This window comes from Cryptotermes secundus, unplaced genomic scaffold (assembly GCF_002891405.2).
Source record: "Cryptotermes secundus unplaced genomic scaffold, Csec_1.0 scaffold1674, whole genome shotgun sequence".
Taxonomy (NCBI): Eukaryota; Metazoa; Arthropoda; class Insecta; order Blattodea; family Kalotermitidae; genus Cryptotermes; species Cryptotermes secundus.
The window spans coordinates 866,580-893,661 of record NW_019720598.1 but is presented as its reverse complement, the minus strand read 5'-3'; the positions used below and the strand labels follow the sequence as shown (position 1 = coordinate 893,661).

Below are 27,082 nucleotides of genomic sequence, written 5' to 3'. Positions count from 1 at the left end.
TACCATGAAAGAGAAAGACACAGCATGTTTTATTTTTATGCATAGAGCACAGTTATTTCAGAGGACCATTTCAGTGCCTATACTAAACAATGGTAGATATAGCACTGCCACATAACTCCCATTTATATACTGGACAGGAAGTCTTTACAATTTTGACTAGAAGCAAAACACATAACTAGCATTTCTATGATATACCATACGTGATGGCATGACAACTGTCTTTCTTCCCTGACAGAAATAACTTAACATTTAACAGCAGACAAATAAAATTTATATTGTATATAACTGATAAAAACTAATAACATTTCAAAAATACAAATTCATCTTCTGCTTTAAGAACATTTGACAGTACTGGAACTGATCAGCTTCGGAATAATGTGGCTGAACTTACAAGAATAAAAATATTGTTCTATTTATGCTAGTTATGCACTAGCGACAAGAGTAACATTCTGGAAAATGTGTGTTGCATATTCTGGTTTATTAAATAAGCTGCTTCAATGGACAAAAAAAAAAATACATGTATTACAGTGCAGATTACTTCAATTTAATTTATATGGAAACATACGTGTGTGTGTATATATATATATATAATATGGGAAATCAATACCAGTTCTTATATAACAACAGGTGATCAAAACTCTAAAATGTATCACTGTGGTAACATATGCACAGCTTATCTGTTTTTTGCCTCCAATAAATCCAGATGCAGTTTTCCTTGTTGTAATTTTCTTTCCTGAACAGATCTTGTGACAGAAGTCACAAAAGTTATCCATAAAATTCTTTGAGTCATCTATTAATATATAAGTAGTGAAACAATTTATTATAATTTTGAGTACATAAGACTTATTTCCTGCTCTTACTAACTACCAAGACTCAACTCAGACCAATGCCAGGCATTGGCTCATAAGATGACAAATACTAATATGTCACAAATGCACAGAAAGAAACTTTAAACTGCATACATTTATGAAAAGTATGATCCAGGATAGCTCAATCAATATAGCAATGGACTATAGGCCTGACAGCTGCGTTTCAATTCCCAACAGGAAAGAGATTTTTCTCCACTCCAGTGTCCAGACCAGCTCTGAGTCCTACCCAGTCTCCTATCCAGTGGGTACTGGGGGCTCTTTACCAAGGGGTAAAGCAACTAGAAGGTGAATCTGACCATTCACCTCCATCTGAGGTCAAGTATGGTGGAGCTATACCTCCTCTACCCTATACATCTTCATGGTGTGATGACAATTCTATCTTTTTTTAAACATTTATGAAAAGAAAACAGCTTTAAAAACAACCAAACAAAACAACAGGGTTAATTCATTTGGTCTCCATTAGAATCACCCCTCTCTATCTTCATCAACAGATGTTTTACAGAGAACCAAGAAAATTCAGTCACTGAAGTAACTGGCTATGAGCTGGATGACTATATTCAATTCTGTCAGGGCCAGGGATATTCTTGTGAAAATGTCTGAACCAGCTCTGGTGCCCACCAAGCCTATTATCAGCTGCTAACTAAGGCCTCCTTCCTTACGGTTGAAGAGGTGGGGCATGAAGCTTATCACTCGCTTCCTTCTTGCGCTGAGGTTAAGAACATGTGAAGCTCTATCTCCACTCCTCCATGGTATGTGTTTCAGTACAGAGACACCTTCTTGATTTACCAATGTCTGGCCACTTCATATGCAATTATGAGCAACCTGGTTTACTTTACACATATTAACAAAGCGCTTCATTGATTATTTGAAAAATGGTATTTTTAATGCAAGTGCCCAGTCGTGAATAGAAATAAACCACAATACAGTGTATGGAATGTGCATAATAGATAACATGTCTGGAAATCTTCATTATAGAGAGATAGCCACCTCAGTTTCTAATGTCTGTTAATAACTAAGGAAGGTACAAACAATATTATTAGTGAAAATAAGTGTTTGCATTGTGTCAATCTCCGCCTACACAGGAACCATCAGTACCAAGGTCCATGTCTCTTGGCCTCTGTAACATCTAGGCCTGAAACCAATATATTTCAATCTTTTGGCCACACAAAGAACCCGATTTAGCAGTGGTTTGAAACCTTAGAGGACCTGCAGTTTAACCTGAAGAATGTGGAGGACACATTCATATGCCTTCCTCATGCATGTTTCCATTCTAACAACAGTTTTAGAATTAACAGTAAACAATATCTTGCAGAAGATGTGAGACACAACAAACACATTTAGGCACTATCATTTAGGGGGATATCCTGCAAGTCAGATGAGAACTTCTGGGAGGAATAAAATAAAAACAAGAAATACATATCACATCAAAACAACTGCAAAATGTACTATTCAGGCACAAATACTGAAGAACAAGGATAATAAGAGATTGAATGCAACACAAATGAGATGCTTCTAACCTTTACTGGGTATCCATAAGACTAGATTAGCACTGAAATACAAATATCAGGGGGGGGGGGATTAAAATATTATCAGTGAAATTACAGACTATCAAAAGAACCAACCACAACACATATACAAATTGAAGATGAACAGAATACTGTGGTGTATTGGCTCTATGCAGGAACTGTTGAGCCACAGAGGCCTCAGGGCACACGCACAACGTGAGAGTTGTGCACTGTATCAGCGCATGGCTAGGCGACAACTCTGTGAACGCTTGGATAGTGCAACAGGAAGTGCGAGTGACATCACATATCTCCACTCAGCTCGTCGCTGTAAGATGCTCGGTAAACACACCTCCCTGCTAGGCTGTGATGTCACACAATAGTAGGGCATCTATTGTTAGGCAATGCATAGGTAAACACACCTGACAACAATACCTGATATGTTGCCGAGCAGCCAGTGGTCCATGCCAAGCCTATATAAGGAGCAGCGAACACTACTGAGAAGGATTGAGCATTCAGTATAAGTTGGAGTCTTAAGGGAGTCGGGTCGAAGGCAGTCTAGTATTCGCCAAGATATAGTGGAAGCAGTAATTGTGATACTGCAAGTGATAATAATTGTATAGTGTGAGAGTGTGGAAGCGAAGCACAATAAATATTCACTACATCCTTGATGGCGTGAAGTTATATGTCACATGACATACCCGACATATGACAATATCAAATACAAACCAGCGAGAAAATTATCTGGATGGAAAAAGAAAACATGCGGCTGGGGGAAGAAAGAAATAAGGACCAAATACACCTAGATTTTAAGAATACACAATTAACCCTTCTGCTGCATTTAATCCACCCTTTCATTCTTATGTACCTTATATAGAAAAATGGTTATATTTTATATTTCTGGATATAGGGTGAGTTAATTCCCTTACTTATTTTGGCATCCTCCCGCTACTCCTTGGAATATTTACTTACATTAAAAACATTACATGCGTGTGCATGAGCACTTTCACATACTATATACAATTAAGAATTAGTTAAATGAGGGACAATGGTACATTACACTTCTGATTCACTCGGCAGTCTTTGCTCTGGTAAGTATATGCATTTTATCTTGTTTGCTTAACATACATTAAGTGCATTTACTTTAATGTCCAATGAGCTTTATCTTACAAGAAAACCCATACTAAGTGGATATTATTCAAATATATGTACAACAAAACAAACACTCTTTTGGAACAATTTTCATACATAACAGACAAATATAATGACATTGATACCTTTAACAGTATTCCTGCACAACCAATATAGTTTATTTTTAAATCCTTTTGTGCTCTCCAAGAGCCAATCTGAAGTAATGTACCACACAACAATCCACGCTATCAACAGGATTCAAAACTGAAGTAAACCTTCTCGTTTTATGTTATCTGGAATGTACAATTACCTAAATCTGAACCTGCACATATATAAAAGATTATAATTGCACAAATACACTTTGAATTATTTAATTATCCCTCCCCCGCAAATTCCAGACAAAAAATATCAGACGTCACCATGGCGAGACCAGAGAAAACCCTCACTGGTGACATCAAACCCATTCAATATGCCAGCCATCATTTTTCCAGATATAAAAATCTTTCACTGATTGGTTATTAAAACCACACATAAATATAAAATTTCAGCAGGGCTGAATATTTTCAAAGTACAAGGCATTACACTTGTAACGCTATGAAAATGACTAATCAAGATAGGTTCACTGAGGAATGTGATGGGCTTACGGCAGCATTTATACAGTGAATACTATGTATAACTATTCTTAGTCATGCAGATTCTGAAAGAAAACAAACCTCACCGTAGTACAGACTTTCTGCCTCTTCAAAACTATATTTGAAAATTATACAGAAATATGGTCAAAAATATTGTGACATGTAGACCCACTGCCAGGCAATGACCATGAAATAAGCAGCCATAAAACAGCCACTGATAGGTAATGACTGCAACAGACATGCAACAATGGAAGGGCAGCTGGGGGCAGTGTTCTCTGCGTGGTCCGTACCGAGATTGTATCAGCTGCTGTTAGAAGAGAGTCTTGAGATTGCAGTGAGAAGAGGAGGAGGTTGGTGTGAGATGGCCGCCAACCCGAGAGTTAGTTAATGGAGTGGAATCAGCTGGCTGGTGAGTGAGTTAGAGGACTGCTGCATTTCAGTCTTTGTGCGCTGTTTCTGTTAGAAACTGGTAGCTAAGGGATAAGGACAGTTCAGGAATCCACAGGAAGTGGGAATGTCTGCCATTGGAAGCTGTGACCAGCAAACTGATGAAGACAAAGCAGGATGGGAAAACTTTAGTGTGTGCTGTAGTAAATTGCAGAGTGTGAATTAGCAATAGCACTACAGTTACTTGTAGTTACAAGTTGTCTGTACTCATATAAGTGTTCAATAAATCCAATTACCAATCCAAACTCTGTCTGCTGTCACACTTGTATACAAGTGGAAAAAATAATGGCAGACATGTACATCTAATTTGCACATAAACGTTTCAATAAGCCAAATATTATATGGCAATGCTGAATGACCAGAGTTAAATTACTTCATTTTTGATCAAAGATTTGGCTAGATCAATGTTTTTATTAATCACATCACATTACAAAATTTCAAACACCCATTAGTATGCCACAGTCAGAATAGCTATGTCTGAGAAACATTGGCAGACATTAGGTCATCACAAATTTTTATCTCAACAACGTTTCTGATCTTTGAAACAAAGAGAGCTTCTGCTTATGACTATGTGTGAAACCTGTTCACAGTATGGATGTTTATGTGTAGAACATATCCAATCCATCGATTAGCTCTGAGATAGCACAAAAGGATCAATGATAAATTATGTTAAAATGGAATACTGCAATTTATCACTACAGTATTAAATTAAAATACAAGTGGTAAGCAATGAACAATCCTTTCAATAAAGCACTATTTCAGACAAAGACAGATGACTTCCAATTCTTTCTGGCCAACTATGAATAACACAGACAGTAGAGTTGGATACTGATAATGATATCTTCACTTACCTCACTTAAGTTCTGTCTCCGTGCTGTCAATAGTACTAGTGGCTCTTCTAAAAAACTGGGCACACAGCCCAGTTGCTCATTGTTAGTACAGGCTAGCTAAGGAAGTCATTGATTTCAGAAGATGAAAGTGCCTTAGTCTGCTGCTGTTGTGGCTGCTGGAATGGTGACACTGTGATGAGAGGCTGTTGCATAGGGGCTTGCATTCTGTTCATTGGAAGTTTATCTGCTGTTGGAAGAAGTGAATCTAGGGAGCTTTTCTGGTGTGGAGATGTGAACACAGATTGCTGGGGTGGCATGAAAGATGGAGGTGGTGAGTGCCATTGCCACTGTGCACCAACAGGAGCAGTCTGAAATGCACCAAAGCCTTGTGGTGATGCCCCAGGTCTGACAGCATTCTGCCATCCAGTGCCCCCCACTTGGTCTCCTGTTTGTATGTGTGGCCGGGTATATTTGATCTGATTTAAATTACTTTCAACTAATGTGGCAGTGAGATCCTTCACTGATGTCTGTGCTTTACTTTGTGCTGGAGCTGACGGAGTGAGTACGGGCTGAGCTTGCAATCTTTGCTGAGTCTCTTGCTGCATGACCAGCCTGTCAAAAATAGGCATTAATGGCATTAAAAGAAAATTCCAAACAACAGACCCAGACTTTTAGAGGAGCTTTTATACAAAAATACCAAACTCTTACAAGGATCAAAGAACAGTTACCAGTTATAAGCAGACTTCTTCCTTTTTGCATGTTTTTATAATTCCATCACTCTCTAATCTTCATTCATTGGAGTCCAGTGGTGCCATATGCTGACGCAAGCTCATGTCTCATTTAGAAAACAGAGATGACAGGGGGATTCAACCTAAGCAAATATCTTTATTTGAACTTCATTATTTTTTAATATCCCAATCCCACACAAAGATATTGCTTGATACATTTTAAAAGCACATTTCAAATAGCTGTAATCTGACATGTTTGATATATACAAACTATAGTGGGAATTTCAACAAAAATATTATATTTCTGGTCATATGTATGTCTACATTTTTCTCGTTCATATCCTAGAATTACTGGACAACTCACAAGAGTGCTCAGACATGACAGCTGTGGCACTCAAGAGTTCCAAAGGAACGCTGTTTCTTTTAGGGCTATCACACACATTCAGAATCCAGCAAACACACTATTTGTGCATTTAATTTTGTTTCAAAACTGTGAAATGGGTACAGATGAAAACCTAATAAATTAATAATCCATATCTTCCAGAAATGGAAGGTTGTTGTCTACATAACATAAGAAGTCACATCCATCCAAAAAGACATCTTCCCCCAGCTTGTGGGTCAGGCGAGCAGTTAAATCCTTCAGTGTAAAAAAAAAAAAAACAAAAAAACATGCAAGTTATATGCTACACACTGTCTTGCACTTGGATGGCAGGACAGGGTCTAGAGGCAAGCTCTTCTGAATGTGGTAATGAAACTTCAGATTTCATAAAATACAAAGACTCTCTTGACCAGCTAAGTGAGTACTAGCTCATGAAGATGGATTGTGCTCTGAATTAGTTAAGGATACTTAATTTCTCTCATCAGCACCAGAGTGTACTCCATCCAATGTCAATGGACCTGGGGCCTTTTTACTAAAGGTAAAGGCACAAAAGTGTGAAGCTAGCGACTTACTTTTATTAACTCACATTTAGTGGTGGTTTATTTTGCATTCACTATACACCTTCATGGTGTGATGCTTAGCAGTAGGTGTGACTTTACCTTCTTACAAGTTTTACTGTAACTGTCCAATTTATGGGATGGTCAATTGATATTTTGTGCATGGTTAGGGTTCTGTGAAATTACTCACTTTAGTCTCACAGTTGGAGATTCNCCCCCCCCGAGACACACAGCAGGTAGCTTGGGTCAAGCTTGAAGCCAGCTGCCCATCCGTAAATCAGTCAAGTTAATGCGTAACATGAGGCGGGGTTCTTTAGAAATTCAAAACATTGACAGGGGAAGTCATAATTTTAGCAGAGTCATTTTATGCTACCCCAAGTTCCATATTGACAGCCACGCAGCAGGTGGTAAAGTTCACCCCTAAACTCTACATGCATGGGTATTTCCTTTTCTAATTAGAGAAGAAAGATTAAGCAACCTCCCAGTCTGCCCCATCCAGCCATTCATAATTTGAAGTGGGATGTCCTTTGCCCGAATTTTGGGTGACCAGGGCAGATATTTACCATTCAGAGTGTGCTTGGTGAAGAACTCTGAAATTTACATTCACTGGGGGTACACGTGTTCTGGTCCCTGTACATACACTCTGTAATGCCTATTGACTTGTGTGTCTTAGTGAACAGTAAAGAAGCCTAAATCCACAAATCTGTTAAGTGGATCACTACAGCGCAGTTGTCATTGAAAAGTGCTGTTTGAATAAAGATTTTAATCAGCTAATTGGTGTTGAGTATGACTTTCCTATACCCAGAGACTCACTAATCACCCAAATCGTGGCCAGTCAACACAGCCTGAAATGAGGTGAATTTCTCTATCTGAGCTAGTAGCAATAAAGAATGGCTAGATTACTTTAAATTCCTGAAACTTAATCACACAGTTCACACTGCACAAGGAATGACTGGCTGTTACTATAACACGACAATTTCACACTTCTCATACGATAAACTGTCACTCAGCAAACACTACATACCTTTGCTTATCTTGTAAACTAAGTGATGTACTGGAATTAATATTCCCATTGACTTGGGGAGTCTTTGAGGTTTCATTTTTCTCATTTCCTCCTATAAAGCTGTCCAACCCTAGGCCTGAAAACATCTGGTCCAGCTCTGATTGAGGCTGAGGGGCAGGCACCAGCTGTGACGGATTGTTGTTGGTAGAGAGATTAATAGAAACTGACCTGCACCAAAATGTATCCATGTTAATTACTTCTCCTGACAAATCCTCCATAAAGAGTGCTTCCTTCTAATATGTAACAGTGTGCAGTTTGATAGAGGTCCACAAATATTCTGGAAGACTTCTACTGGACTACATAGCAGTACATCCTAGGAAATAATACCCTTCACACTCACTACTGTGAGAACATCACATCCACAAATTTTGCATTTGAACATAACATGCCAATCTTACAAAGCTAAGTAACTTCAGTGCACATAGCAACTAATAAAGTATCATTATTGGTGTGCTTCTGCCCCCATCCAAGGAGTGCCTGGAAGCTCTTTCCCTTCTTTCAAACATTTCACACTCTGATTTACTCCACATCAGTTCCCCCCCAGTCTATTATGGTTTCTCATGTCCCAAAAGTGTGTCCCTTGAGACCCCTGGCTAGTTCTGTCTTACAGGAACCCTTGTTGAACTGTGGAGCAGCTTCAACTACTGTCAGATATCTCTGTTTGAAACAAAATCTTTTGGACACTCTGAGCAGATGACTCTACATAAACTTTCATTTGAATTCTGATTCTTACCACAAGCACAACTGGTTAAAACAGGATTTGAGGCAGCAGAAGTGCGGAGCTGATAACTAAGTGCAAGGGCTAAGAATATGTGGACCTATGGGGCTTAAAATGCTGTGAACCTGCTTAAAATATACAGCATTGAACATGTATTATCAAACTGACATAGAGTGCAGTCAGAAATTAATACTGGCCATGCTGTAATTAAATTTGGTTAGGCCAGTAGAAACGTCTTCTTTAATAATACCAAGGCAATACTTAAAAGGTTACAAAAATACTGTTCATATTACTGACATGATTTCCTGTATACTTTTTTCTTAGAACAAAACACTTTCAAATATTGCATCTGTGAGTCCTTGCTATGTCCCTCATGTGAAGGGTGACAGTCTCAAACATTGGGTAACACTTAACTTGCATCTTGGGGTGGGTATCCAATGACAACATTGTCACAAATTATACATACTTGGATTCTTGTTGAATGGAATTGAGCTGCTCCAACTTTGTACGATGTTCTCCTTCCACCCGGCTTACCATCTCTTTTATCACAGTCATCAATGCATTGAACTGATTCAATGTCAGTCCATTCTCTATACTTAGTGGCATAAGAAATGGAAGAATTTTTGTTGCCATCAGTTCTTTTGTAATTCCAAGTTTTTTGTGTGTTAATGCTAATTTGTAGATCCCTGGAAGCCAAGTTATTTGAAGTGACATAAGTTTTTATCGTATACCAGAAAACCTCATTCATAGTTATAATACTTTAATTAAATCCTTTCTCAGGCTTATTTGGTATGGCACATACTACATCAGAATGTTCAAAGTTCAGCACAACACTTCTTAATCCAATCTTTGTCAGTCAGTCTGACAGTCTCAGCAAACAGCACAAACTAGTCTGTGCTCTATCACTATTTAGGAACCTTCCTTCTTCATTCTATATCAACTGCTTGAGCATCCTGTCATTCAATTACAGTAAAGGCAAAATCTGTTCTGTAAAATTAACATTTGCAACAACACTGTACAAACTGATGACCAATTTTAAATCCCTTACAACACAGGTGGCAAAATGCAGCAACTCTTTTGAAAATTTAAAGGACAATACTTATAAATAACAGCTCAAAAGACAAACTTTTGGATATCAAACTACATTAAATACTTGCAAGAATACACAGAAGTCAAAAAAGGTAATATGATGATAAAAATATGGAAATAAATAACTTGTTCACCAGTCAAGGAAACACTGCCACAACCCTAGCATTAGCCTCAGAAAAATAAATGAATATGCCTTCTAAGATAAAGGATTAACATATGACAAAATATTTAATTTCATATACAGATGAGCATTTAAACATTACCACAACTATAATACGAGGTGGTATAGGAAACTTCCTGGACTATTTTTGCTGTATCTGCCTTGGTGAAAGAAGATGAGAGGGGAGGCCAAGGTCACACTCCCACAAGCCTATTGCACCAGTCTACCGTGTGACACCGTGCTGTGAACAAGCACTGTTTTTACACAAGTGCTTTTTCAACTTCATATTTCATATTTTCTTAATATTCTGTTAAGTACAGTAACATATCATACCAAGTATTCCCATTAACACAGCAGGTTCTCTGGAAGGAATCTGAGGCAGGAACGGAAGCACTTCATCAAGAACCAACCACTTGTCTAGGTGCTCCAACAGCTTGCCAACACATACAAGACAATTCACACGCACCTGTGAACATTATAATAACATAAAAATGACTGTTAACTTCATGAAGGGGAAAAACCACCACACTTTTGATTCACATAATAGGCATTTAATATTAGAGAAAATGGTGACAAGACTTTAATGCTTTTTATATGATTTTATTCTGTGAATTTACACTGAGGCTTATGAATGAAGAATAACATGAATTATAACTGGGGTGAAAGAAATCATATGCAATCTGATTCAGCCCAAAAATCCCCCCCCCCCCAACCAAAACCTTTAAAAATGGAAGAGTCATGCATGAAAGAAATGTCTGTTCTTTAACATACAGTGGAATACATTAAAATTTAAAGCAATATCACACACATTCTCATGGAATGAAAACATTTAATACATACTAGGGGAAGAGCCTGCTGAAACACAATGAATCATTTCTTTCCTACCTCCATTCTTTATCTTTTCATGCCTAAATCTCATTCCTGCAGTCATCTGTTAAACAATGAATTAAGTGACATTTTTATTCTTAAAATAGCACAGTTTACAACCTGCCATCTGTGTAAGATGTGAAATCAGTAAGACCTGTGAATCATATAACATGCATATATGCATAATCATAAATCACCTATTTTAAATATATGTGGGTACATACACAGTGACATTTCACTGTAATACTTTTCAATATTAGTTCTGAATGCAATTTAGAATTTGCCCACCTCTATTCTATTGCTTCCAATTGGTACACATTCCTAATGTTAGGGTCTAAAATAAAAATGTTATACTTTCTGCATAAAATATATTATTTATGGGTCAGTGTTATTCTGTACACAAAGTTTGTATCTGTTCTTAACTGTTATTTTTTTGTCTGTCACTTCATATAATGATGGTTTTAATTAAAAAAGATATACATACACTGTAAGACAAAATTCGCTCCAAATCACCATGCTAGTTATCAAATTTTGATGTGCTGAACTCAATCAGATTACACAGAGTTCTTACCGTTCTGCACTACAGTGCCCAACACAAGGTTCTGTATCAAAACAATTTTAATTTTAAGTGTAGGTAACTTACTGAGATATAGGAAGTAGCAATGCAGAGGCGCTTGATACGTGGCAGCAAGGCATTTTTCATGGCTGGATAATCAATAAGTCCCGCAAATGTTGGCAGCACAGACAGACATAGCTCTTGAATCTGTTGAGCATCTGACTCAAGTGCTCGATATAGCATCGGCAGTACATCAGTTTTGATCTCTTCTGCTGGTGTCAGTTTCAACAGCAGCTCCATTTTTTGCATAAATATCAACAGAATCTAGAGGTGAGAGACATGTAAGTGATTCATCTGTAAAGCCTGACATCTGCCACTATCAAACTGAAGTCATACATACTATGTACTTATGCAATAAATATATCAACAAGTTTGATAGGAAGCTGCCAGAATCTTCTGTGTAAGCTAGTTTTTTATTGTACTCAAATTTATATTTATTAAGCATTCCTTTCTTACTTCCTTATGGAACTACTTTTGTGAATTACTTAATGATAAAGACCTCTGTCATTAACTGCTAAGAAAGATTCTTTATACTTTATATGATTCATTTTGAAGTTTTGGTGTTACCTGGAAATTTTAATTAACATATTAAGGACTGGCAATTTAAATATTTAAATCACTCTGGGGCCACCATTATTAAACCTACTATCCTGACTTGTGCACTGTTCACTTTAAAAATTAATATAAAATCTCCTAATTAATTTTATGAACTAAAATTTTTGGAGAACACTTACCAACACTCCTAGAAGTGCTTGAGGGTGTGATATTTCTGGAAAAATTCCCCTTTGTGAAGTGGCATTACATAGAACTTGCAAATGTAGACATACTACTTTTTTTTGAACTGTGTAAACATGGCATTGCCTAGAAGGATGCTTCCCTTTGGAATGTTCACTCTTCAAAATTTTCACGAGGGTATGTTTCCGCATATCACCCGAGAGTCGCCCTGGGGGTTCACACGAGACCTGCGTGGGGTGGGAGTTGATGGGCCTGGTTGCACTAAGTCTGTGCCTGACTCTGGTTCTGCCGCCACCATCTGGTCTGTAGCCCAGGCCTTTGCCACATTCATCAGAAATACTCTGTATTTCAATTTTGAATCAGGGTTTAGATTTTTGTGATTTTTTACTGTCCCCACAATGTTAGTCCTCGCAAAGTTATTACCCCCATTATCGTTGGAGCTACTGTCACTTTTACTGTCTGTGGCCACAATTCTTTGTTCTCCCGTCACTGCCGCTCTCTGAATCACCATGACTACGCATCTCATAAGGCAGGACAGCTAGCTCATTGTTGAAGAATTTGTCCTTGTCCATACCCCACCACTAACTACTGGCTGATACCTACAGCTCGAAGAGCATCAAAGCATTTTTGTTTACAGTGGCTTAAGAAAACAGTGAGGTCAAGTTACTGACAAATAACCAAACATTCCAGAGTTTTATTACACCACTGCATGCAACTTGGGTGGTGCCAGAACAAGGTATAGTATGTTACAACCTAACGTGTCCTAAAATCATGATATCATGCGATCAGTCTGCCATGTTTAAAAGCCAAAAGCATGTTATCATGTGACCGGTCCTCAATGTGTTAATAAATCTGCCCAAGATAAATTAATACTACTGAACTGCATACACAAACAAATATTTGTTTTCATGTATTCTCCTTCCATGGACGGGGAGATGTAAACATGCTGGTTACCTGAATAGGGTCCTGCATCTTCATGACAGGCTTTAAATGTGGAAGGATATGCTGTGAATACTCCTCTTTACTGCAGTTCTCTGCCACTAATAATACATTTGGTAGAACAAATGGAACCATGGTTGGATTCACAAATTCTTTCATCAAACATGGAAGTATTCTAAAACAAAATATGTATTGGAAATGAGTAGAGAAACAATTTTATTAAACAAGAAACAGTGATTAGAATATGGTAATATATCAAAGTTACTTCTCGTAACGTTCCCACCTCATGACTCGTAGTACGCGGGTTCAAATACCCGGCAGAGGTTGTCAAATTTTTAAGGGCAGAAAAATTCAGGGAACAAGACCTCCGGGAGGGACTTTAAGCCGTAGGTCCCGTGTCGTAGCTTTACGGCACGTAAAAGAACCTCATATCTCCAAAGGAGGTCACCGAGCCAAATTAATGGATGTTTCCCACCCAACAGCAGTCACTAATACCTCCGGTAGATGGGGGAAGCATTATAGATACCTCTCAGCTAGCAGAGCCGGTCTCGCTGGCTGGGCGGGACTGATGGTAAGCACCAGTACTGGTAGGATATAGAGACTGGTAGAAATCATGGAGGGAAGCACAATGGAGCAATACGGGTCTCAGTGCATGGGGAAACCCACCCTCTCCAATAACTAACTAACTAACTAACTAACTAACTAAAGTTACTTCTCAATAACACCAGCAACAGGATCTGGGGGTATAGACTAGGTTCAACTGACTCAGAACAGGGTCCAGAGGCATATATGCATGAACTCTGTATTAAAGCTTTACATTTTATAAACAGTAGGTATTTCCTGACCAGCTGAACAACTGTCACCATATCAAGGAGAACTCTGCTCCACTGAATAACTAATCAACATATTATACAAAAATCAGTACTGTCAACTATATAAAACCAAGCAGAGCAGGAATTTGATTATACGTAAGTATATTACCTGAGTGTCTTTTAGATAAGCCATGTCCTAAATATGAATATAATGATCATTTGCACAGGACCCACCTCTCATCTCTTTAGGTCTCTAGGTGTTTCAACTGTGGTTGCATTGGGCCTTCCTACTACCTTACTGCAAGCACTCAAACTCTCTTTCCTATGATTTTCAGGTATAGGTAATCCACCCTATATGAACTGCTTCCTCATTCACACAGTATGCCTAATCCCTCAATCCATTTTCCTATCAATTTTTAATGGTTACTTCAGAGAACTGTCTGACAAAGCTGCTCATTATACAGTCATATTCAGAAACATTGTGCATATGCAGTATTTCATTTAGATGCTCAAGACTTTGTGGGAACTACCCACATTCAAGCAAACATTACAGTGAAAACACAACTATCACTGCTTAGCAATGGTGTGTAAACAGCCATTGCTAGCCAAAGCCTACAACAATACGGACAGCGATGTGTTTTCTATGTGGTCTGATGCAATGTTATATAAGAGGAAGATAAAGCGGCCTCCGTAGTCTAGGGGTAATGTTCCCACCTCATGACTCAAGGTACGTGGGTTCAAACCCGGTGGAGGTCGTGGAATTTTTAAGGGCGGAAAAATTCAGGGAACAAGTCCTCCAGGAGGGACTTTAAGCCGTGGGTCCTGTGTTGTAGATTTATGGCATGTAAAAGATCCTCATGTCTCTAGGAGACCTCTGAGCAAAAGTAGGCAAGTTTCCTGCCCTAGTAGTTTCCAATGCCTCTGGTAGATGGGGGAAGCATCAAGGTACTGAGGGCCGACGGTACTATCTAACAGACCTTATCCATGAGAACATGGTTTAGTGTAATGATCTCCATGCTGTGGAAGACGACACTACTAGATGCCACACAGAAAACAGTGAAGAAGAAAGCTACGATATTGCCAATTATGAGATCATGAAAAAAGATATCGAAAAACAAGAATGGGGAGGTTTTGAAAATTAAACAATTTGTGCAGCTTAGTAGTCATCTTGAACTATACAGCCGCTTTTAAGAATGTCAGCATTAGAAGAAGTTTAAAGAAATTAAGTGCAAGTTCACTTCTCATGTTATTAGAGTATTGGTTACTGTTCGTTTCAACTTACCTATATATACAGACTCGGTGTGGCAGATTCTGTATAATCTGGGGCAACCCCTTGTAGAATTGAGACTTCTGGAGGTTGTCCCATTGAAATAATGAGTCCAAATAGTTAAGAGTTTTTACTCCCACATCTTCAAAAAATTCAATCTGGAAAGAAGTGAGGTCAAGTATAGTGAGGTATAGTCATAACTAACTGTATGGAGCAGAGTTCTTCTTGAGAAGGCTATACTCACACAGGCAGGCAAGAAATCCATTGCTTTCCATGAAACCCAAAGGTTCACTACAGCGTTCACAACCACCTGCCAGTGGACTTATCTTGAGTAAGATGAATACAGTCAGTTATCTTCAGACCATGTTTGAGATAAATCTTGAGTAAGATGAATACAGTCAGTTATCTTCAGACCATGTTTGAGATAAATACTGTCTTCCTATCTATGCTTAAATTTCCCACATGATTTTTTCTTTAGATTTTATGCCTAAAATTTTGTATGCCTTTCTCATTTCTCCTGTGTGTTACTTGCCCCACATATTTTATCTCCCTTGATTTGGTTATCCTGGTAATGAGTACAAATTATGAAGATCCTCATGATACAATTTTCTCCACACTCCTGTTATTTCCTCTCTCTTAGGTACAAAAATTCACCTCAGCACCCTTTTTCTCAAACACGTTCATCCTTTAGCATAAGATCTCAGAGTATTCTGTTTGTCTGTATTTTTACTATGTTTTCAGCAACTCAGGCTGTACAGCATCAAATGACAGGTTGATAGTGAACAATGGATTGGAAAGGCTGTGGAAGAAAGAGGTCACAAACCAACTGAAGGTATCATCCTGACATTTGTCTTGAGCAGCCGAGGAAAACCATGGAAAACCTCGGTCAAGATAGCTGGCATACTAGCTGAGATTCAAACCAGGCACCTACTGAATTAAGTCAGAAGTGTCATCACTTATGCCCACTTGCATGGAACCTATGGGCAGATACAAGGATAATATTAAAATGGATCCTAATGTAATAGAACAGCTCAAGACATGCTTCAGTGTTGGACCCTTTTGAATGTAGTAATGAAAAACTGGGCTTTATGAAAGGCGAGGAATCTCTTGACCAAGTGAAAGACAGTTAGGTTCTCATGAATGATGATACACATTTCACAAACTTTTCCGTATCAGAAGTGGAATTACAATTTTTTCATGAACTGCAGTAGTTGTCAGTAATGTGTAGGCTATACGCTGGAGAACCAGAGTTTGATTTTAGGTAGGGTAAAGAGGAGTTTTATCTTCATCATATCCAAAATGGAACTAGGACCCAGCAAGTATCCTATCTAATGTGTATTAAGGGCTCATTCCCCAGGTGTTAAGTGAACAAAGCATATATCTGATCAGTAACCTCCATCTATCACTGAGGTTAAGCAAATGTGGAGCTCTGCCTAAGCAAAACAGCACTATTATATTTTTACTACCTGTTTGGAGAAAAATAATGAATATAGAATTTAGCTATTTAAATATCATATTTATAAATCAAACAGCTTTGTTCCTTATGTCTCATATACATGTGCTAAAACAAAAGGCATGTTAATACCAACATTCTAAACTGAACTAAATTTTGATCATACCTTGGTAAATTGATGTGCATCAGGCCTCAATTCTGGTGTGACATTCAACATCATTCTGACAAACTCTCGTAGTCCATCCGTTACACACAACAATCGTGAAGCAGGCAGCTGTTTTAGCTAAAGGAATAAACAATATCATTCAATTGGCTTTTCTGGGCAGCCTGAATAAGTATGCCCACTGTCAAAAATATGCCTGTCTACACTAACAGAGCTCAAACAAGTTGGGATGATCTCACTGAACATTTCTTAAGAGCCAAATTAATGAAGGTGAGGATGCTGGATATATTTTAAAACTTCAAAGTTAATACCAACTACTTCAGAGGTATGGTCTCATAAGCCTGGACAGAGCTTTTATACAATCATCTGTTTCTTATGACAGTCACTGCTGGAATTTATTTGTGAGTAAATCACATTTCACACCAACAGTACAGCATGGATACTATCCTGTATTTGTTAGTGGTCTTTTTTTTTTTAAAAAAAATATTACTGAAAACATATTCTTCTGTTGTGACTTTTAAAATTATAAGAAAAAATATATAACAGGTATAATACATTTTGAAAGAATACAAAATAAATACTTTTGTGACATTCCACTCAAACAATATTAAAGCACACCAAATACTGTGGGAAGAAACAAACAAACCATGCTAAAATGAAGTGAAAATTCAAGGGGATTTTGTTAGACATGCAAATAAGTAAAGGCTCTGAAAGAGCAAGAGGAATGAAAGAAACTTTAGATGGCATGCTTTAAGCAATGATGAACTACGCAGAACTGCTAAGAAAACTTACAACATGTTAATACTTGCTCTTGGAGGCGAAGCAATATAGTACACTCGTGCTTTTCAATAGTTTTTGAAGTTCAGCAAGTTTGGATAAGTACATACATAGCATAAGATTTCTAGAATACTCGCTCTCTTAATGTTTTTAATTTTCAGTTTATGAATGCAACCTTTAGATGCTCTGTTATAAATAGTGTAAAACTGATGACTAACAAAAATGCATTTTAAATACCTCTTTCCACTCTTCACAAATCAGACACAACAAAGCCAAAATCATGCAAATGCAAATAAATAAGAGACTTCAGTATTCTTTACATATGTTCAGTGTTTGTTGTATGTATGTAAGTCAATAAGTAAGTTACAAATGGATATAGAACTTAAGCAAATAAGAGTACTGATTTGAAAAATGCTTTTATTTCTCAACATAATCTCCCTGCACATTGAGGCACTTGTCCCATCATTTCACAAGGCCCTGAATACCAGCAGCATAAAAATCTTTGAGCTGCTGTCGGAACCAGGCGGTGACTTCCCTTTATACAGCACCATCGTCAGGAAAATGTTCAGCCGAAAGATGAGGTTTAAGAGGGCTGAACAAATGGAAAACACTTGAAGCAAGACTCATCACCTGTGACAATTTTGGCTAGCATATTGTGTCCTTCATCATGGTAGTGACTGAGATGCTGTAATGCGAGACCCATTCTTTGCATTTTGTGTTGTGGGGTCAGCATGTGCGGCAACCATCATGCACAGACTTTGTGAACACCTAACCTGTCATGCGACTTCCATTTGTTCGGTCCTCTTAAACATCATCTTTCAGCTGAACATTTTCCTGATGATGGAGCTGTAGAAAGGGAAGTCACCGTCTGGTTCCGACAGCAGCCCAAAGAATTTTATGCTGCTGGTTTTTCAGGGGCTTGTGAAACATTGGCACAAGTGCCTCAATGTACAGAGAGATTATGTTGAAAAATAAAAGCATTTTTCAAATCAGTACTCTTATTTGTTTAAGTTCAATATCTATTTGTAACTTACTTATTGACTTACCTACATATGTATTAATCAGGAATATATATATATATATGATGCACCAAATGACCAATCCAAAGAGAACCTGAAATGGAGTGACCATAAAATTTTCAATATCAAATTTAATCAAACTCAGTTTATCTATTCTTGAGTTTTTTCAGGCATATGGATGGATGTATACATGGAGTGATTTCAATATGTGTCCTTGAGAATGCAAGTGCATCTAAGAATGGGACAACTTCTGTAATTCTGACCTTTGTAAATAAGTCAATGACAAAATAACTTATAAAGGATTTATTATACAAATAAGAAAAACCCTGCATTACCTACAGCTTGCAAATGAAAGAAGTGTCTTAAGTAGTTTCTTTTGCACCCATTATGACAATGCATTTCACACGTACCTCACAAGCATTCCTTTTGTAAGAGCTCCAGTCACCATTATTGTTGTTGAGAGGCTGACCTGAATTGTGCAGAGCCAAGATGAGCATTCCAAGGGAAAACATGTCACTGGCTGGAGAGTGGCTCAGAGTAAGGGCATGCTCAGGAGCTAAGTAATCAAGAGATGGCTGTGCCACTGGGTGCAGTGTGGGGCTGTATTCTACAAAGGGCCAGTATGGCTCCAAAAACAAGAAATACAAATTAGCACCAAAGTATCAAATTAAAAAAATTCTAGAGCAATAACTACTGGCCAATCCTAATAGCTATGAGAATTAATTAAGCCAATGTTATGGGTAAGAAGGGTTACTACATGCAATTGGCTTCTTGGTGAATATTATGAAACAGGAACAGGAAACAACAGATCAGCTCTGGTGTATAAAAGAACAGGTAACGTAAAGCTATCCCTGTAAGAGGACGTCAAGGCTACCATATTTTCTAGACAACTGGCTCGCAGATGACAGTGAGGTTGTCAGCTTTACATGCCAGCCACCCTTTAGCCCCAGGAAAATTCCTGGTACTCATTTCTGTTACAGGCTGAGTCAATCCCAGGTCTATAGTGTGGCTGGAATAATTAGCTCAACTGAAAAATCCAATATCATCAGGAATTGAACAGCCAACTTCCGGCTTGTAGCACAGTGCCCCAACCATGTTCATGTCCCCCACCCATAAAAGCATTTTTTTTTTTTTGCAAAATGATTACTCAAATAGGTTTCATGTCAACTTTCTTAGAAGAATCACAGATTATTTAACAATGCTTTAACAACTGCTTACATTATTTAACGCCAAATGAGATGAAAGAATGATCCTGTTTATGGAATCTAAGAGGATTTGGAAGGAAGCAGTAATGGTTTGTTTCAAGATATTATCTCAGCAATCACTGATGGGAATGAGAAAAATCACTGAACATCTTAGTCAGGCTAATCAGAATCGTGGCTGGGATTCAAACAAGGCACCTCAAAAATATAAGTTTGAAGCATAACTGCTTGACACAAATTTAAATTTTCGAATTACACAAAACTGACAAGTCTTTCTACAGAAAACCTGCATAACATTTCCAAAAATGCACTAAAAAACTAAATTATATTTATGCAACAAGCTCATTCTGGGCTTCTGCATGGCAGATAATTTCCTTTCAGAAAGTGAAGTGTTTATAGTATCACTTAAATTTCAAAACAAACAATAATGTAATTGGAAGTAGATTTACACCATACTGTGACTCTGCCACACAAAATGCGACTTGAGATTCACATTCCAATACTACATTATAATGCAGCACAGGTTTTGCTCTGAAAGTGACTGCATTATGATGGGTCCTTAATGCATTGCTCTCTTCATTATTTTACAACTTAAGAAGCACTATCCGGTATATAATTCAAAGAAACATAAATGTGTGCAAGAAAACATATGCACATACTATTACTGTTTTCTAACCAGACAGCAACACGAAACCTTCTACAAGGTAAAAAATTTATGAGCTTCTCACTGGTCTTACCAAATATCATTAGGGAAAAAACTAAGTCCTTCACAAATAAACCCTGAATTGGTTCCACTGAAAATGTCCTTTTATTCAGAATGCATAACTATACAGCAAGGTGGCAGTATGTAATTCGGACTAGCATCTAGCACAAGCACTAAGTTGGTTCCTTCTTAATATATGAAATTGTTTATTCCACATTTCGAGAAGTATTTAGAAAACAAGGGCTTTGCAGCATAAAGAGACAGCACTGGATTCATGAACATGGCTTCATTAGCTGTGTTTGAGAAGAACAGTAAAAAAAAATTACCTGTGAGTCTTGTGTGTTATGGTTGTGTATGCAGAAGTCAAAGCCAAATATCTTCCAGGCACCTTGCTGGTTGACCACAATTACTTCAGGACAGATATTATGATGTAAAAGTTTCACATCACTGTGAAGGAATGCTAGTCCCTCCCCTACCTAAATAAAACATACTGAAGTAAAATACAGTGTCACAGAGGGCACACACTGTGTGTGTGTGTGTGTGTGTGCAATGACCAACAAGAAATTACAAAAGATTAACTGAAGAATACTTATAATCAATCTTCAGTTACGATCAAAAACTCTGATAAAGAATGATAAAATGTTAGCCATTTACAAGTTACAAATGGACAAAATTCCTATATAAAATGAGGTAAAAACAAGGTCAGATAGATTCCAGACTGGTTCTCAATTTATTTAATGACATATTTTCAACTGCAGAGATTATGTAGCACTGAAAGCTGGGATCTGTGAATGGTGAATTCATAAGGATATGAAAGGAAGTACTGGCCTATTTTAAGATATCAATTCACCATTTGCCCAGAAGAAGTGTGGAAAATCTTAATAAATCTCTGGAAGTACATCCAGTGTCTGGCATAACATGTGAACCTGGTATCTCTGAATAAAAGTAGAGTCCTAACCACACTCAGTGGGACACAGCAAGAAATACAGAAATACGAGGTAGTCAGAAAGTGATTTAGACATGTAGAGGGTATGATGAAAGATTAGCAGTATCAACATCTTAACTGAAAATTAATGGGGCATGACTAATAGAGAGGCCAAGAGAAAACTGGAAGAACCATACGAAGAAAAAATAATAGAAACAGGGTAAAGTCAAAGTGGGATTAAAGAATACGAATAATTGGAAGAGTGTTTGTGGCACCAAGATAGCCAGTAGCATTTGAAACAGATAATAAAGGGATAAAGTAACACTGCCTGTTTCTGCCTTTCTTGCTTCTTCCTGACATGTTTCAGTCTTAACCGAAGTATAATTAACCACCACCACCACTGCCACCATCGTCTGTGAAATAAATAAACAGCAATGGCAATGTGGTCAAGGGTCAAGGGAAGGTTGGTAGGTGTTGAAGGGTTAAGGATCTATGGTGATAGTGCTCATGGGTGGTGGGTGATGATGGGTGGTGATCAGTAAAGAGATGGTGGTAATAGGTGAAGGGTCACTGATGGTGCTGACAACAGAAACAACCAAAACATAAAATCAAAACTTTCAATGTAAATGTAGCAACATTTCAGGCTACCATTTTTTATTCCAGCATTAAACATAACAGAAAAAGTTACTTACCTGCAGGAGACCATATTTGATTTCTACTTCAAACAATTTGTAATTTCTAAGGTGTGTGGGAGGAGGAGAAGGCATATTCTCTGTTGAGCCCAAGATATTAGCAAGGCTGGCAAATACAGGCTCTGTAGCAAATGCCAGACTCTCCCTGCATTAAATAAAAAGAAAATTATTCACATAAAGAAAACAATTTGCATCGTGTTAAGCATATCAAGTGAACAAGTGTTTTACCGAGATTCTTCCAATGGATGTTGAACAATTAGAATCTGAGGATGCCTTAGTCTGGTGAGTTGTGAGACCCCTCTTCTCAGTGTTTCCAACATAGCCTCTCTGTCGCCACGAGGCCATCTTTCTAGCTGCCGCTTTTCAAAGACAAAGATAGCTGCTTCCTGTTTAGTAGATTTCTTATAGCCCTGGTATATTTTCCACAGCAATCCTGCTCAAGAGAGAAAAACACATTAAAAATAGTGAATTCATCATCCAGGCCTTAGATCTAGTGGCATGTTATGGTCTTTTATTACCAGTGTTCTGGAGTCATCTCAAAGATCTTCAGCCCTTTGGCTGGTAATACAGAATTTGGAATGATGAATTCTGAAGTCAAAATCAGTTAAAAGAGTAACATATGAATCAACACGTTAACAATAATTCAATTTCAAATCTCAATAACAGAAGTACGGTGAAACTTCCATTTAAAATTTCTTTGGACAGTAGTGGATTTGAACACTTCACTGAGGAAAATCTTAAACGAAGGTAACAGTTAAATTACTGATCTGGGACCATAAATGATGACAGACCTTAAACTTAGGAACATTAAATGTGAGCTCTTATTTCAAAAAGTGTGCAATAGTATGATAGTGAAAAATGTACATAGAATGTCAGACTTTTCCTCCTTCAATTCTCATCCATGTATGGCCAACATGTGGCATATAATTTTAGAATTCCAGAGGCATTTAATTCTCTGCTTAACCCTTTTTGGTCCTTGTTAGACTAAGCCCACCACTCAAAATTCCGAGTTCTGGTCCTATGCCAGACTCAGTTAACCACATTTTTATGTTATACATGAGGGAGGCAAACAGTATCAGCATACAATTCAACCCTTCATCTGTGCAGTGGCGTTAAACAACCATTCTTTGTAATACTTTTGTGAACTTTATAACAAATTTTGCAAAGGAGAAAAACGAAATTGCATAACGAACAGCTTCACAATTTCTACTCGCTTCCAAATATTTTCAGGGTGATCAAATTAAGGAAGATGAGATGGGCAGGATATACAGCTCATATGGAGATGACAAATGCATGGAACTTATTAGAAGGAAAACCTGAAGAAAGGAAACAAATATTTAAGAGACCTGGGCATAGATGGGAGCATTACATGAAACTGGGGTTTAAAAAAGTCTGGTATGATGGTGTGGACTGGATTCAAATGGTTCAGGATAGGATCCAGTGTCTGGTTCTTGTGACCATGGTAATAAACCTTCAGGTCCCTTAAAACACATGGGATTTCTTGAGCTTAGCAACTATCAATTTCTCAAAAAAGGATTCCGTTCCATGCAGCTAGATAGCTGAGCCCATATGCATCATGTGTGTGAATTTCTTTTGTTCAAACAAAATTGGTATAACTGTAACAATTTTTGCAGCAAAAAAATTAACAATTCTTATCGGAAATCTGATGCAACAACATGCCTGCACATGTACAACACTTGTACTGAAAGGCTAACAAGGATATGCATGAAAAGATTACCTGGACCAGCACTAGCTATGTGGCAAGTGGCTTCAAACTCTCGAGTCACTGGGTTTCCTGGGAGAACACTCGACAGCTGTGATACTGTACTACTGACAGTAGAACAGAGTTTGTTCAAGACATCCATTGTGATTAATTTCAGTTACCTACAGGGGAAGGGGAAGAAAGGAGAGAAGGAAATATATGTTTAAATACAATATTTTAAATTCTCAGTCAATTCTGCACTTTACTGAATCTATAATGTCCAATCTAAAGCACCAGAACTGAATTCATAACAGAGACATTTACTATGTTGTATCTTAGCATCCTGTTGCACTGATTCTCATCCATGATATGTATGTAATGGCCGTCTTGTAGTGCACTCAATTTCACATGTCACTTCACTACATGTTTCAGCAAAATTGTGCCATCCTCAGGTGCTTTATTTACGCTAAGCTACTGCACTGCTTGCCATCATGTGTCTTTCATAAAATTATTAAAATGTACATTCTTCATCAACTATAATAAAATTTGTATACACTAAAACTTGTTAAGATTATTCATCTTATATGTCTTAATTGAAACTCACATATTGTATGGTTCTTTCACTACAGGAGTTGTTTTTCCTATATTTTTTTTTATATTTTTTGTATACTGTGTCTTAACAAGTTTTAGTGTATACAAATTTTATTATAGTTGATGAAGAATGTACATTTTAATAATTTTATGAAAGACACATGATGGCAAGCAATGCAATAGCTTAGCGTAAATAAAGCACCTGAGAATGGCACAATTTTGCTGAAACATGTAGTGAAGTGACATGTGAAATTGAGTGCACTACAAGACGGCCATTACATACATATCATGGACATTTACTATATATGACAAGATATTAAAAAGAAAAAATACTAAAAACTGTATTTGAGGATGCAACTCTCAACCATTTGAAACATTTGACTGGTTTGCTTCCTTTAATGACTGCATGCAGGAACTACTTGTTCACTTTCATGCTAAGATTTGTGAAACTGTCAAAACATGGACTCTCTTATGATACATGTCGCATGATTCTCACTCAGCATGTGAGAATGAAAGCATTAGCAAATTTGCCAGCCAGTCTCAGCAAAGTGTCCAGCTTACTCACCATTCACCATATATTAATTCTTGGCAAAAACAATAATTCACTGGTTCTCCATCACAAAAATCACTGAGGCTCTTTCCTCTGATGTAAGTTAAAACACAGATTAAAAAGATTTCTAGAAATGCCAATATAAAAAGTCTGAGACCAGGAGTCACTCATAACCTACAAGAAGAATAACATGCAATAGGAGAGCAGGAATTATTGTGTATAATCAGACAGAACGAGACAAATTGGGCTGCTTTGATATTTAGTTTTTATCCTAAAAGCTGACTCCCAGAACCATATAAGTGATTCTAAGTACTGTCATCAAAGTACCTGTTACATATTTAGCTCAAAATTAGGAACCGGTCAAATTTTTCTATATAAGAGTACAGAGAAGCAGTATACTTTCAGTTTATTCATGTTTCCAGATCTCAGAATGGACATGACACCCACATGAATATACATGAGTATACACAAAGGACTGGTCACTTTGTAAACACAGAGTATGCACAGAATCCTTTTTCTCTTCACTTTGATGGACATAAAAGTAGTCCACACATTCCAATATGCTTCTTCCCTAAGCATCATTTGTGAAATAGGATATAGCTTGCCTATTAAAATTAATTACAGATTGACAAATGTTTCTAGAGTATCACTATGGTTCTTCATTCAAGTCTAACACAAGCTGCGTCTTAAACCTGTCTATGTCCATATTTAACTTAAGCACCAAAGCAGTCCAACTTCAACCCGTATTACAAGACAAAAACTAGAAGATATTACACTTCCTTTCCTGAACCATATAAAATTCCATTAAAACGACCAGATACTTGAAATTCAAATATATAAGGGAATAAAAACGATCATGTTATACATAAAGTGGTGAAACGTTTGCACACTCTACTGTGTCAAAAGTGTCATATTTAACAAACTCTCGTCAAATATGTAATTTGGTTTTAATGGTTTAACTCAGTCTCTCCAAACATATGTTGGTATGCTATGTTAAATGTGGCCATAACCACCTATTTGAAGTGTTATTACATAAATCAAGAATAAATACACACAGTAACATGGAAGTCAGGTGTTGGGATTCCTTAAGTCACACATTTCCATTTAAAAATACCTTTTGGTCAGATGGATTAAGCACAGCAATACAGCTGACAGTGTATAATGTCACTGTTTATCATTAACAAACACTGTCCTCATTTTTATTGAATTAAGATGTGTAATCCTTCAACTGCAAGCATTCCTGCAAAATAAATGCACCTGCATGAAAATCAGACGAGAATAAATGTACAAGTGGCTACAACTTGAGCTCATGAAAATTTCAAGGTTCAACATGAGTGCATCATAACCTCGAATTATGAAAGAATCAAAAATGAATTTCACTAGATCGATAAAATGACACTCAGTATTATAGATTATGTTCAAGTGAAAAATGCTTGCCTAAATCTGTAACATTAAAAGCTTTACGTGTACAAGATCTTAAATTTCAAACTTTGCCTCAACACCAGACTTCAACGGCTTGTAACACCAACTCTAACACAAGTCTTGCAGGGTTAAGCGGTGTGCTCCATGTCACGGCCTACTTAGCAATCGGGGAAAACGCCTTATGTATTTAAGACGTAAGCTAGAGGTGTTCGGTAGTGATGATGAAAAGACAAATTCACAACTTCACAACCCTCCCATGTTTCAACAGCGATGCTACCTCGGCAAAATTCACACATATGGATTTACCAATTTCTTTCGTTTCTATCCGAGAGCACGGAGAGTAACTGGCTAGGATGGGTACCGTACATCTGCCACCTTAAATATTAATGTCAATCATATTTTGAAGTGGTTTCGGAATTTCGTTGTAATGATGCACGTATGCTTCTACCACCTGATTCACTTATTTATCTTTTCGCCTGCTGATCCATTCCTTTCTTGCCAACCCACTATAAAACACTAATAACGCTAATAACCACAATAAC

The 27,082-nt window shown here is 37.4% G+C and overlaps 1 protein-coding gene across 5 annotated transcripts; it reads right to left on the bottom strand.

The window, feature by feature from the left end:
* LOC111870414 (SCY1-like protein 2) lies at nucleotides 1-27,082 on the bottom strand. 5 transcript variants are annotated; one of them, XM_033753872.1, is made up of 16 exons: nucleotides 26,847-27,082; nucleotides 26,233-26,375; nucleotides 25,134-25,292; nucleotides 24,014-24,159; nucleotides 22,504-22,708; nucleotides 22,276-22,420; nucleotides 20,985-21,134; nucleotides 19,164-19,382; nucleotides 16,961-17,077; nucleotides 15,357-15,499; nucleotides 13,278-13,437; nucleotides 11,616-11,852; nucleotides 10,439-10,571; nucleotides 9,323-9,542; nucleotides 8,100-8,306; nucleotides 1-6,023 (listed from the first exon to the last, which is right to left on the bottom strand). In XM_033753872.1, exons 4-16 carry the CDS (start codon nucleotides 24,138-24,140, stop codon nucleotides 5,525-5,527), a joined length of 2,562 nt encoding a protein of 853 aa, XP_033609763.1. In that variant the 5' UTR covers nucleotides 24,141-24,159; nucleotides 25,134-25,292; nucleotides 26,233-26,375; nucleotides 26,847-27,082; the 3' UTR covers nucleotides 1-5,524. The 5 variants fall into 5 exon arrangements, with proteins under 5 accessions (XP_033609763.1, XP_033609768.1, XP_023718466.1 ...); XM_033753877.1 differs by having other exon boundaries at nucleotides 26,233-26,358; XM_023862698.2 differs by having other exon boundaries at nucleotides 19,164-19,379; nucleotides 26,847-27,081.

Bases quoted from the DNA above. Each gene is read 5' to 3' on its own strand.
- LOC111870414 (XM_033753872.1), bottom strand. From the start codon at position 24,140: ATGGATGTCTTGAACAAACTCTGTTCTACTGTCAGTAGTACAGTATCA. The intron at 21,135-22,275 runs GTAAGTAACTTT...TGTTTTATTTAG, and splicing joins TCAAATATGGTCTCCTGCAG to GTAGGGGAGGGACTAGCATT. The intron at 11,853-13,277 runs GTAACCAGCATG...TCTCACCTCTAG, and splicing joins AGATGCAGGACCCTATTCAG to ATTCTGTTGATATTTATGCA.